This window comes from Macaca mulatta, chromosome 13 (genome assembly GCF_049350105.2).
Source record: "Macaca mulatta isolate MMU2019108-1 chromosome 13, T2T-MMU8v2.0, whole genome shotgun sequence".
Taxonomy (NCBI): Eukaryota; Metazoa; Chordata; class Mammalia; order Primates; family Cercopithecidae; genus Macaca; species Macaca mulatta.
The window spans coordinates 85896232-85910920 of record NC_133418.1 but is presented as its reverse complement, the minus strand read 5'-3'; the positions used below and the strand labels follow the sequence as shown (position 1 = coordinate 85910920).

General features: G+C 36.8%; 1 protein-coding gene across 3 annotated transcripts in view; it reads right to left on the bottom strand.

Annotated features, from left to right (window-relative positions):
• The window catches only part of SOS1 (SOS Ras/Rac guanine nucleotide exchange factor 1), a 148653-nt gene that overhangs the window by 53845 nt on the left and 80119 nt on the right, over window positions 1-14689 (bottom strand). For all 3 annotated transcript variants that reach the window (XM_028831741.2, XM_028831742.2, XM_077959694.1), the window contains exons 7-8: window positions 518-628; window positions 340-438 (exon numbers count right to left, since the gene is read on the bottom strand). In XM_028831741.2, the coding sequence (XP_028687574.1) occupies window positions 340-438; window positions 518-628 (210 nt within the window). The remainder of the gene's footprint in view (window positions 1-339; window positions 439-517; window positions 629-14689) is intronic.

Here is a 14689-nt window from a genome sequence, read left to right as displayed (position 1 = left end):
CTGTGATGCATAAATCCAAGGTGGTTTTCAAAGAATCAGCCATGTAAACAAAAAGTAAAGGTACGAGATAAAAATATCTGACAATTGCTTTAACATTCACTATAAAAACCAATAAAAGAAAAAAAGGAAAAACAAAAAGAAATTAAAAATAAAATTCACTACTAAAACGACAGAATATGCTACTCTTTTGCAGACTGATTTCCATTTGCTTCTTAACTGAAGAAAGAAAATGGAAACACTAATGTGCAGGGTACTCACATAATAATTTACAAATGAAGTAGCAAAAAGAAATTCATCACACCTCAATATGTTATAAATAACAATAAAGAGTTTTCTTACCTTCAAAAGTTCAAAGTAATGGAGACAGTGGTAAACAGGGGCCAGAAGCAGCCTGGGTAAAACATATTGAACAGCTTCTTTGAAACCTTCGCCTATTGACTAGAAAAAAAAAGTGATTTAATTTTTTTTTAAGTTTACTTTTCAGACATTGTACATCTTGATTTAAAAATTACTATACCTGCAAATAAAGTGCTGCCCCAGGCTTTGATAACTGACTAAGGAAACGATCATGAAAACCAGGTCGCAAAATATCTCGAGCATACGATTCATATGGATCAAATGCCAGTTCCTTAGAAAATAAAGAAGGTAAAACATAAATAATCTACCATTACAAACACAGAAAGATTTAATTATGGGACACGACTATGCGAGCACAGTTATGTATTTCTTTGAAAGTCTCTAAACAAAAATTATATGACTACTAATTATAATTTTAATAGAAGAGATCCCAATATTCTCAAGTAAGAGAGTAAATCAGTTCTTTCTGATGAATAATAGAATCCTTTTATGTTATAACAGCTCTCATTAAAGGTTTCCAGTAGAGTATTATCAACAAACATGGCCATAAGAGTGGGCAGACTTTTGGTTCTAGAAAACAAAGCTTAACTTGAACAACAAAGAATATAAACATGTACAACTAGGTAAGGTATAAACATTTAGAATACTGAAGCCAGACATGTTTTTATAGTTCTCAGTGGTAGACATGTACTTTCATATTCTATAAACCAGAAGTAACAGTTCATGTCATCTAAAATTCATTGTTCTAATTTCACAAAACAATTAAACAAAATCCGGACTGCCCAAAATTTTGCCATCATTAATATCACCAATCAATAAACTAAATTCTAATGGCTCAGTTAAAAAGAGCAGAATATACTGGTTTTGAAGATTTCTGGGGAAAAAGAGAGTAGTTATCTTGATTTTAGCAGAAATAGAGTCGCTCCTCTTCTATCTTGTGCTGTATTCCTGGTATAAAACTATTATGAAAATGGTGCTCTAGATTCTAGCAGGAGCTCACTTCCATAAAGGGTAATTCTAGCAAGAGGAAGAGGACATCTAGTGGAGGAGCATAGTAGAAAGAGGTAGAAGGAAATGAAAGAAAAGACGGTTATGAATTAAATCACCCTTAATGATGTTTTTCAGATTGCTTTTTTTTTTTGAGATAGGGTCTTGGTCCTACTCTGTCACCCAGGCTAGAGTGCAGTGGTGCAATCATGGCTCACTACAACCTCTGCCTCTTGGGCTCAAACAATCCTCCCTGCTCAGTCTCCTGAATATCTGGGATCACAGGCGCACACCACCGCGCCTGGTTAAATTTTTTGTGTATTTTGTATGGACAGGGTTTCTGCCGTGTTGACCAGGCTGGTCTTTTTTTTTTTTTTTTGAGACAAAGTCTCCCTCTGTCGCCCAGGCTGGAGTGCAGTGGCGCTATCCCGGCTCACTGCAAGCTCCGCCTCCCAGGTTCCCGCCATTCTCCTGCTTCAGCCTCCCAAGTAGCTGGGACTACAGGCGCCCACCACCACGCCCGGCCAATTTTTTTTTATTTTTAGTAGAGACGGGGTTTCACCGTGATAACCAGGATGGTCTCGATCTCCTAACCTCGTGATCCGCCCGCCTCGGCCTCCCAAAGTGCTGGGATTACAGGCGTGAGCTACTGCGCCCGGCCTGACCAGGCTAGTCTTGATCTGCTGGACTCAAGTGATCCTCCTGCCTCAGCCTCCCAAAGTGCTGGGATTACAGGTGTGAGCCGCTGCGCCTGGCCTCAGATTGCTTTTTAAGAAATGATTGAATAGTAATACCACCAGATCAGACATCAGAAGACGTGAGCTCTGGTTGTTGCAAAATGCAATATGGCATGTAAACTTCTAAGTCATACTGGATTCCTTGAGCTGGCTCCTAGTTGACTTCCCAATTTTTAACTCCTTCAACTTTATTCTCAACTAAAACTTGCTATCATAACACCAGAAATTGCAGTCTATTATGTTTTACAGAAATTGATAGTAAGGTTTCAAAAATAACAAGAGGATGGAGTCAGGTATGAATACAGTGGATTGGAGAAAAGACTACAAATGTGAAGAGATGCTTATAGCTTAGGTCTCTTCCAATTCAGAAATGATCATATGCCACAGACATGTTTGCCCTCCTCCCCTTTCAATAAGTCCTAATTTATTACACAATTTTTATAACTACAGGTAAAGAAAAGGCTTTATAATGTGGCTTAAAAGCATGGGTTTTGGAGTCACAGAGATGCACATTTCAATTCTGACCCTACTATTTATTAGCTGTGTAACCTTTGACAAACTACTTACTTTCTCTAAGCCTGTTTCCCACTGGAAATGTGAATAATAATTATTTCACAGGGTTGTTTACAGAACTAAATGAGATATAAGTAAAGGGCTTATAATAGTATCTGGCACAGAGTAAGCCCTGCATAAATGGTAGTAGCTAGTACTATCATTTTGAAATAGCTAATCTCAAGAGAAAAAAAAAATCAACAATTAACGAAGAATCCAAACACTCTTCACAAAGTTTTATTCTTGAAGACAAGTTTTTAGAATGGCAAGCAATTCTGAGAGATGGTATGAGTTAATAGATGATTTTATGATAGGTTCATTGGTTAAAATGTAACAATATTCATAGGAAATATAAAATTGTCAATACGCATAATTGACAGAAAAGTACAGAGAACAGCCTAACCTAACTATACCCACCATCGAACTCAGAAAAGTTCAACATTTTATAATACCTGCCTCAGCTTTTTAGAAAAGAAATAAAACAATATAGATGTAATTGCTTCCTTTAGGCTCCCTTTCATAAGCTTATCTCCTGCTGATCACCAGAGGTAGTCATTACCTTGAATTTGAATTTTTTCCTTCCCGTGTACGTTTTTATATCATAATTACATATGTATCAAGAAACAAAGCAACATGTTGTTTTGCATGCTTTCAAACTTCATATAAATATCATAATGTATACATTCATCTATAAGTTGCTTTTTATACTCAAACTTTGTTCAAGTTTATCTATTTTGATTCATAGTTCCTTTCACTTTATTTTAAAACTTTGTATAATATTCTACTGTATGAATATATCATTTTCTCTAAATCCATTCTCCATTGATAGATAACTGTTTCTTGTTTTTCACAATTTAAAAAATTCTGTAATTTTACACTTCACTTTATTGTGCTTTGCAGATATTGCTTTTTTTTAACAAGTTGAAGATTTGTGGCAACCCTGTGTGAAGTAAGTCTATTGGCCCCATTTTTCCAACAGCATGTGCTGATTTTGTCTCTGTGTCACATTTTGGTAATTTTTGAAATATTTCAAACTTCTTCACCATTATTACTGAGTCAGTGTTCACTTACCATTCTGAAACTCCTAGGGCCCTTAAGAATTATGCTAAATCTACTCTGGCTGTGCCCTATAAATGGAACAGCAAAGCCTGGATGATAGTACAACTGTTTACAACATGGTTTACTGAATATTTTAAGCCCACTATTGAGACCAACTGCTCAGAAAAAAACAAAACAAAACAAAACAAAACAAAAAACTTCTTTCAAAATACTGACATTGAACCTAGACCCTTAAGAGCTCTGATGGAGATATACAAGGAGATTAATGTTGTTTTCAAGTCTCTTAACACAGCATCCATTTTGCAGCCCATGGATCAAGGAATAATTTTGACCTTCAAGTTTTATTATTTCACAAATATGTTTTGTAAGGCTGTAAGTGCCATAGACAGTGATTCTTCTGTTGTATCTGGACAAAGTCAACTGAAAACCCTCTGGAAAGGATTCACCATTCTAGATGCCACTAAGAACATTCATTATTTATGGGAAAGGTCAAAATATCCACATTAACAGGTGTTTGGAAGAAGCTGATTCCAACTTTTGTGGATGGCTTTGAGGAGTTCAAGACTTCAGTTGGAGGAAGTAACTGCAGATGTGGTAGAAATAGCAAGAGAAACAGGATTAGAAGTGGAGCCTGATGATGTGACTTGAACTGCTGCAAGTTTATGATAAAACTTGAATAGAGAATTTGCTTCTTATGGATGAGCAAAGAAAGTAGTTTCTTGGCTGGGCGTGGTAGCTCATGCCTGTAATCCCAGCACTTTGGGAGGCCAAGGCAGGCGGATCATGAGGTCAAGAGATCGAGACCATCCTAGCCAACATGGTGAAACCTGGTCTCTACTAAAAATACAAAAATTAGCTGGGCGTGGTGGCGCACACCTGTAGTCCCAGCTACTCGGGAGGCTGAGGCAGGAGAATCACTAGAACCCAGGAGGCAGAGGTTGCAATGAGCTGAGATCACACCACTGCATTCTAGCCTGGTGACAAAGTGAGATTCAGTCTCAAAAAATAAATAAATTTAAAAAATTTAAAAAAAAAGTGGTTTCTTGAGATGGAACCTACTCCTGGTGAAAATACTATGAACATTTTTATAACAACAAAGGACTCAGAATATTACATCAACTTAGTCAATAAAGCGGTGGCAGAGTTTGAGAGGATTGACTCCAATACTGAAATAATTTCTACTGTGGGTAAAGTGCTATCAAACAACATCACCAGCTACACAGAAATCTTTCATAAAAGAAAGAGCCAACAGCTGTGTCAAACCCCATTGTTGCTTATTTTTTAAACTGCCAGTCACCCCAACCTTCGGCAGCTATCAACATCAAGACAAGACCCTTCACCAGCTAAAAGATTATGACTCACTGAAGGCTAAGATGATCATTAGCACTATTTTAGCCGTATTTCTAAATTTAGGTATGTATGTTGTTTTAGACATAATGCTATTGCATGCTTACTAGACCACAGGATAGTGTAAACATAACTTTTATATGCACTATAAGCCAAAAAAATACTGACTTGCTTTATTGTGATATTCACTTTATTGCAGTAGTCTGAAACCTAAGCCACGAGATCTGTATAACTTAGTGTGCACATATGCATGAATATTTTTTAGAGCATGTAAACTACCAGGGGAAGTTGCTTTCCAAAGTGGTTTTATCAATTTATATACTTAGCAGCAGTGATTTTTCCCAGTTGTCCACTTCCTTGTCAACAATTTGATACTATCAGACTTAAAATTTGTTAGCCTGATATTGCGAGACTATGTCAGTGTTATTTTTATATGTATTTCCCTGATTACTAGTAATGTTGAGAATCTACTTATATGGTTATGGGCCATTTATTTGTATCTTCTCTTCTGAGAATTGTTTATTAATAGCTTTTGACCATTTCTACTAGCTTGTCTTTACATGTTAAATTGATAGTTTTTAAAAATAGCTTTATTGAGATATAATTCATACACATTCACTCCATCCATTTATTGGGCAAAATTAGATGATTTTTAGTTTAACGGAATTGTGCAACTATCTTCATAATCTATTTCAGAATATTTTTATCACCCCCTCAAAGAAATCACACACTCTTCAGCTATTACCTCCCAAATCTCTAAACCCCCTCAGCCCTAGGCAACCATGAATCTACTTTTTGTCTCCATGGATTTGCCTATTCTGGATATTACATGTAAATGGAATCATACAATATGTAGTCTTTTGTGACTGGCTTCTTGTGTTCAGCATAACATTTTCAAAATTCATCCATGTTGTAGCATGTTTCAACACTCCCTTTTAGTTTTTTTATATTGTGGTAAAATATACACATGAAAATTACCATTTTAGCCATTTTTAAGTATACAATTAAGTGGCATTAACAGACAATGTTGTGCAACTGTGCATTTCCAGATCTGAACTATTCTATCATCCCAAACTGAAACTCTATCCATTGAACAGTAACTGATCATTGCCTCTTCCCCATAACCCTTGGTAGCTTCTATTTTCTGTCTCTATTTAAATTTGACTACTCTTGTTACCTCATATTAGTGGAAACATACAATATTTGTCCTTTTGTGTCTGGCTTATTTTATTAGCATAATATTTCCAAGGTTCACCCATGTTGTAGCATGTATTGAAATTTCATCCCTTTTTAAGCTGAATTATATTCTACTGTATATTCTACTGTAATGTATTTACCACGTTTTATAATTTAACCATTCATCTGTTGATGGACATGTGGGTTGTTCCCAGCTTTTGGCTATTGTGGATAATGCTGCTATGAATGTTGGCATACAATTATATAATTGAATCACTGTTTTCAGTTCTTTTGGGTATATATCTGGGAGTGAAATTTTTGGATCATATGGTAATTCTACGTTTAACTTTTTGAGAAACCAGCAAACTGTTTTCCAAGCAGTTGCTCCATTTTATATTTCTATCAGCAAAATATGAGGATCTCAGTTTCTCCACATCTTCATCAACACTTGTTACTTTCCCTTTTTTATTTTAATTTTAGACATCTTAGTGTATGTGAAGTGGTACTGCGTCAAGTTTTTTCTTTTAGAGATACGGTCTAACCTTGTCACCCAGGCTGGAGTGCAATCATGTGATCATGGCTCACTGAAGCCTCAACTTCCTGCGCTCAAGCAATCCTCCCACCTCAGCCCCCCGAGTAGCTGGGACCATAGGCGCACACCACCATCCTGGGCAAATTTTCTAATTTTTGTAAAGACAAGGTCTCACTATGTTGCCCAGGCTTTATAGTGGTTTTGATTTGCATTTCCCTAATTTCTAATGAAGCTGAGCATCTTCTAATGTACCATGTTGGCCATTTATATATCTTCCTTGGAGAAATATCTATTCAAATCCTTTGCCCGTTTTTTAAATTGAGTTATCTTTTTGTTATATACACTGAATACTAGACTCTTATCAGAAATATCATTTACAAGTATGTTTTCCCTTTCTGTAGGCTGTCTTTTGCTTTCTTGATGGTGTACTTTGAAACACAGAGTTTTTAATTTTGAAGAAGTCCAAATCATCTACTTTTTCTTTTATAGCTTGTGCTTTTGCATTATCTAAGTGTCCTTTGCCAAATCCAAGGTAATGAGGATTCAGACCTGTTTTCTTCCAAGAGTTTTATAGCTTTAGATCCTACATTGTCTTTGATCCATTTTGAGTTAATTTTTGGATACGGTACAGGGTTCCAACTTCATTCATTTGTGCTTCTCTTATAACTATGGTGTCTTTTCTTGAATAGAAGTTTTAAAACGTAATCTCTTCCTTTCTGGTTTGCTCTATGTGTTAAGAAATCTTCCTATGTCAAAGTCATATAAATATATTCTCCTATATTTTCTTTTGAAGTTCTACTCTTCATTTTTAGATTTTTAATATGTTGAGTACTTTCTGTGAATTATATGTGTTATGGAACGAATTTTTTTCCATATAACCAGGTTTGACTCATTATCATTTATTAATGACTTCATTCTTTCTCTACTGATTAATGTAATATCTGTCACATATCAGGAGAATATATGTATATATTTTTTTCAGGGTTCTTTGTTCTGTTACCTAATTGTTACCTGCACCAATACTACGCTCTTGTTTACTCCGGCTTCATAATAAGTCTTAGTATGTGGCAAGACTTTATCTAACATGCATTTTATCTAACAAGTACTTGAGGGGACAAGAACAAGTCCCCTCAACTTGTTCTTCCTCAAAATTGTTATTTTTGCTCCTCATTCTTAACACGTGAATTTTAGGATCGGCTTGCTATGCACTAAATTTGTAGATTATTTGGGGGACAACTGGTATCATTACAGTACTGAGTCTTTCTGTCCATGAACACAGTATATATTTCCATTTATTCAGATCTTCCTTATGAATCTAATTTTATTTTATTTTATTTTATTTTATTGAGATGGAGTCTCACTCTCTCACTGGGGCTGGAGTGCAGTGGCATAATCTCGGCTCATTGCAACCTCTGCCTCCCGGGTTCAAGCGATTCTCCTGCCTCAGCCTCCTGAGTAGCTGAGATTACAGGTGCCCACTCAGCTAATTTTTTGTATTTTTAGTAAAGATGGGGTTTCATCATGTTGACCAGACTGGTCTCGAACTCCTGACCTCGTGATTCGCCTGCCTCAACCTCCCAAAGTGCTGGGATTACAGGAGTAAGCCACTGTGCCCAGCTAATTTTATGATTTTTTTTTTTTTTAAAGCAAAGGTCTTGTATTTAGTCAGGTTTATTTCCAGGTACTTTATAGTCTTATCTCTATAGTGAAAAAAGTCTTTAAAAATATTATATATTCAATAGACTATAACTTAGCACAGTAATGCTACCAATTTTTACAGGCTGATCTTTTATCCAACAGCTATAATGAGCTTGCCAACTAGTTTAATACTATATAAATTTACTTGGGTTTGCTATATAGATAATTATATTAACTAAAAATAGGACAATTTTGTCTTGCCTATTCCTTTTCTGTCTTTTTGTATTGGGCAGTACTCACTATTAGAGTGCTGAATAGAAGTGGTGATGGTGGTATTCTTTTCTAGTTTCTTTTTTTTTTTTTTTTTTTTTTTTTTGAGACGGAGTCTTGCTCTGTCACCCAGGCTGGAGTGCAGTGGCCGGATCTCAGCTCACTGCAAGCTCCGCCTCCCGGGTTTATGCCGTTCTCCTGCCTCAGCCTCCCGAGTAGCTGGGACTACAGGCGCCCGCCACCTCGCCCGGCTAGTTTTTTTGTATTTTTTAGTAGAGACGGGGTTTCACCGTGTTAGCCGGGATTGTCTCTCGATCTCCTGGCCTCGTGATCCGCCCATCTCGGCCTCCCAAAGTGCTGGGATTACAGGCTTGAGCCACCGCGCCCGGCCTTCTTTTCTAGTTTCTTAGTTTTGCTATAGTTTAACCACTATTATATCTCTTACAGACTTTTAGTAAATATCCTTTATTAGGTTAAGAAAGTTGCCTTCTATTCCTTGTTTGCCTGACATTTTAAAGAAATTTATGAATGAATGTTTAATTTTATGGAACCCTTTTTCTCGAGATTTTAACCTGCTAAAGTAGAATACTACATTAAAACTTTTTAAAATGTCAAACCACATAAGAATAAACATCATAAGATATATCATATTTGGACATATGTTTTACTGTATCATAAACTGATTTTTCATCGCTAGTTTTGTTAATACCCGAGAATGTCTCATAGTTTTTTCTTGTATTGTCGTTATCTAGTTTTGATAATGTATTCATACAATCCTGATAAACTTAAGTTACCCTTCATGTCTCAATTCATTGGAACAATTTGCAAAAGAGTAAGATTAACTGTTTCCTGAAGATTGGCAAAACTCATTGTCATATGCTGTCTTCTGTTGCTATAACTGAATACCTGAGACTGGGTAATTCATAAAGAAATTTATTTACCACAGTTTTGGAGGCTAGAAGTTCAAGACAGGCAGGTACATCTGGTGAGGGCTTTCTTGCTGGTAGGGACTCTGCAAAGTCCTGAGGTGGTGCAGGGCACAGCAAGGGGACTACTGCATGTCAGCTCAGGTCTCTTCCTCTTTTTATAAAGACAGGCCTGCCATCATGGGGTCCACACCCTGATGACCTTATCTAATCCTAATTACCTCCACAGGCCCCACCTCCAATCAATATATATAGTTGGAGATTAAACTTCCAATACATAAAATATGAGGACACATTCAAACCATAGCATTCACAACACCTGGTGTATGCTGCAAGTCATTTGTTAAAACATATTTTGACTATTCATTTTTGAATGTTTTTTAACTTAGGACATTGATGCTGCTCTTTTATATAATTTTAAAGGTTATGTCATTACAGTTCTTAAACATTTTGAAGTGGATCTTAGTGTTCTTCCATGATTTAAAAAACAGGCTTGGTACAGTGGCTCACATATGTAAATCCCAGCACTTTGGGAGGCCGAGGCAGGTAGATCACTTGAGGCCAAGTGTTCGAGACCAGCCTAGCCATCATGGCAAAACCTCGTCTCTACTAAAAACACAAAAATTAGCCGAAAGTGGTGGCACAGTAATCCCAACTATTGGGGTGGCTGAAGCATGAGAATTGCTTGAACCTGGGAGGCAGAGGTTGCAGAGAGCCGAGATCCCATCTAGTATTTGTGTTTCTTTTCCCGTTGATCAGCCATGAGATCTTTTGTTATATCAATTTCTAATTCACGAATTCTGTTCCGTTACTTCCTTACATATTATTCTCTTAGGTGTATCCTGTTCTCTTGTTTCTTGGGTTGAAAGCTTAACTCATTCATTTTTAATTATTACTATTTTTTCAAAAAACGTGTAAAACTGTAAGCTTCTCTCTGCAAAATTTATGTTGAAACTTAATCCTCAAGGCAACAGTATTAAGATATATACAGATATATATCTGTATATATATATATTTAGATATATACAGCTGACCTTTGAACCACCTGTGGGTTAGACTTGCACGGATCCACTTATATGCAGATGTTTTTCAACCAAATGAGGATCAAAAATACAGTATCTGTGGGATGTGAAACCCTTGTACACTGAGGGCTGGCTTTTTGTATATATGGGTTCCACAGGGCCTATGCAAGTTTTGCAGGGCTGATGTGGAACTTGAGCATGTGTGGATTTGGGTATCTACAGGGAGTCCTAGAACCAATTCCCCACATATACTGAGGGATGACTGTGTGTACACACACACACACACACACACACACACACACACACACACTCTGTTGTCCCTTGTATCGGTGAGGGATTGATTATAGGATCCCATGCAGATACCAAAATCTAGAGATGCTCAAGTCCGATATAAAATAGTATATTTGCATATAACCTTCAGAGGATCCCTATGTTACTTCTATATGTAAAAAGTTGTTATACTGTATTGTTTAGGGTATTGTAATGTACCCTGATGTAATGTATTCTAATGTGCTCAACAATATGTTAGTACAGCTACAATTATGCCAGTTATGCTTTTTTTCCCCAAAAAATATTTTCAATCCACAGTTGGTTGAATCCACAGATGTGGACGCCATGGATATGGAGGGTTGAGTGTGAGAGAGGCAGAGAGAGAGAGAGAGAGAGAGAGAGAGAGAGAGAGAGAGAGAGAGTGTGTGTGTGTGTGTGTGTGTAAAATCAAATGTGTTAGTCTAATCTCCTGTAGTCTAATCTTTTTTCTGTTTGATCTGTTAATTTCTGATGGAGACGTGTTAAAATTTCCTATGATAGCAATTTTTTTTTAGTTTCTTGTAATTCTGTCAGTTTCTACTTCTTATATTTTGAGGCTTTATAATCAGATGCATACACATTAATGGTTGTTATATCTTCATGATAGTATCCCTTTTACTATTAGGAAGTGTTTCTCTTTTTTCCTCCTCAGTGCTTACTTTGTGTAATTTTATCAGTTAATCTGAATATTGGTATACAGGTTTGATAAGTTTTTATATGTTACGATTTTTCATCCCTTTATCTTAAAATATTTCTGTGGTTCTGTTTTAAGAACATCTTTTATAAGATGCATAAAGTGGATTATTTATTTATTTATTTGAGACGGAGTCTTGCTCTGTCACCCAGGCTGGAGAGGAGTGGCATGGTCTAGGCTCACCACAACCTCCACCTCCTGGGTTCAAGAAATCTCCTGCCTCAGCCCCCTGAGTATCTGGGATTACAGGTGCACACCACCATGCCCAGCTAATTTTTGTATTTTTTTTTTTAGTAGAGACCGGGTTTCACCATGTTGGCCAGGCTGGTCTCAAACTCCTGACCTTGTGATCTACCCGCCTCGGCCTCCCAAAGTGCTGGCATTACAGGCGTGAGCCACTGCGCCAGGCCTAAAGTGAATTTAAAAAAAATCAAATATAATTACTCTCTTTAAATAGGCTGAGTTTCATCAGTTTGTATATACTGAGTTACTAATGTAGTTGGATTTTTTATATCATTTTATCTTCATTATCACTGTTTTTGTTTGCTTCATTTATTCTTTCCTATTATCAGTGAAAATGATAAAAAAAATTACTATAGTTCCTTTTTCCCTATCTGTACATTATAAGCTACAGGTAGTATTTCTGTTCTTTTGGTGATTTTCCTAATTTTTTTAAAAATAAATATGGCTATCTATAAATTTTTCAAGTTATTTTTCTATCACAAACACAAGTCCACTTTACATACTGTATACTTTGTCACTAATACATAGAAATATAGTTTAGTCTTTCCAAGACAAAAAACTTTAAAAATATTTTTAAAACTATTCAGCAATTCATTAAATTTATCAACACATTTTCTATTTATTTATTTAGAGACAGTGTCTCAGTCTGTCACCCAGGCTGGAGCACAGTGGCATGATTTTGGCTCACTGAAACCTCAGCCTCCTGGGCGCAAGTGATCCTCCTACCTCAGTCTCCAGAGTAGCTGGGACTACAGGTGTGCACCACCACACCTGGGTAATTTTGGTATTTTGTTTTGTAGAGACGGGGTTTCGCCATATTGCCCAGGCTGGTCTTGAACTCCTGAGCTCAAGTGATCTGTCCACCTTGGCCTCCTAAAGTGCTAGGATTACAGGTGCAAGCCACCGGCCTACACCTACCAATTTCTTTTTCATCATCAGTTCTTGTATTTCTTGACTTCCCTTTGAGTAAAACTTTCCTTCTTGCTAAAGAACGCCATCCAATGCATCTTATAATGAGCGTCTACAAGTAGTAAACGCTCTTGGTCGTTGTATGTTTGAAATGGTTTTTATTTATTCCTCACCTTTTCCTCATTTTTGATAAATTCAGGAATAACTTTACATAAAGTCAGTAATTTGATGACTTTTTATTGTATACAATGCATTTCTGTGACCACCACCCAGATAAAGAAATAGAACATTTCTAGCACCTCAGAAATCTCTGTCATGTTTCCCAGTCAACCACTATTCTAATAATCTGTTTCCAAAGATACATGTTTCTGAACTTCCTATATATCAATATAGTATGTACTTTGAGTCTTATTATACTCAATATTATGTTGTTGCTTTTATCAGCAGTTATTCTTTTTTATTGCCAGATAGCATTTTCTTGTGTGAATATACCACTAATTATCCATTATGAATAAACCTACCACGAACATTCTTAAATGTCTTTCAGTCAACATAAGCACTCATTTTTGTTTGATATATGCCCAAGAGTTAAAATGCTGGGTCATAGGGTACATTGTGTGCTTAGCTCTAGTAGATATGCCAAACAGTTTTCCAAAGTGGCTGTACCAAATTACACCCTAGCCCCAACCAGCAAGTAGACTTCCAACTACTCCACGGTTTCAAAATTCATTTCCTTGATGAATAACAATGTTGAGCATCTTTTTTTGTGTGTGAAGTACGTACTCAAGTCTTTTGCCTATTTTCTAAAAACAAAACAAAACCAAAAAACCCTGAAGTTTTAGTTACTGATTTGTAGGCATGTAGGAGTTATTTTGTTTTGGGGGTTTTTTGTTTTTTTTTCAGAGTCTCGCTCTGTCGCCCAGGCTGGAGTACAGTGGTGTGATCTTGGCTCAATGCAACCTCTACCTCCTGAGTTCAAGCAATTCTCCTGCCTCAGACTCCCAAGTAACTGGGATTACAGACATGCACCACTATGCCTGCCTAATTTTGTATTTTTAGTAGAGACGGGGTTTCACCATGTTGGCCAGGCTCGTCTCAAACTCCGGACCTCAAGTGATCCACTGGCCTCGGCCTCCCAAAGTGCTGGGATTATAGGTATGAGCTACTGTGCCCAGCCAGGAGTTCTTAATATATCCCAGATATGAGTCTTTCATTGACTACGTATATAACAAATATTATCTTCCAGTCTATAGCTTGCCTTTTCATTCTATTAATTTTGTCTTTTGATGAAAGGATATTCTTACATCTAATGAAGTCCAGTTTATCAATTTTTTTATTTCATGGTTAGTGCTTTTGTGTCCTGTTTAAATCTTTGTATATTCCAAGGTCATGAAGAACACTTATGTTTTCTTCTACAAACTTTATTATTTAAAAATTTGGGCCGGGCGCGGTGGCTCAAGCCTGTAATCCCAGCACTTTGGGAGGCCGAGACGGGCGGATCACGAGGTCAGGAGATCGAGACCATCCTGGCTAACACTGTGAAACCCCGTCTCTACTAAAAATACAAAAAACTAGCCGGGCGAAGTGGCGGGCGCCTGTAGTCCCAGCTACTCCGGAGGCTGAGGCAGGAGAATGGCGTAAACCCGGGAGGCGGAGCTTGCAGTGAGCTGAGATCCGGCCACTGCACTCCAGCCCCGGCTACAGAGCAAGACTCCGTCTCAAAAAAATAAAAAATAAAATAAAAAATAAAAATTTGTCCTCATTCTTGAATAATACTGTAGTTAGATAGAAAATCCTATTTTACCTTAGTACTTTAAAGATATTACTCAACTGACTGTTAACCTCTGTTGTTAAAGAGAACCCTGCTGCCATTCTAATTATAGTTCCTTCGCAAAATATTTTCTTTTCTGTTTTAACAGCTTAACAGTTTT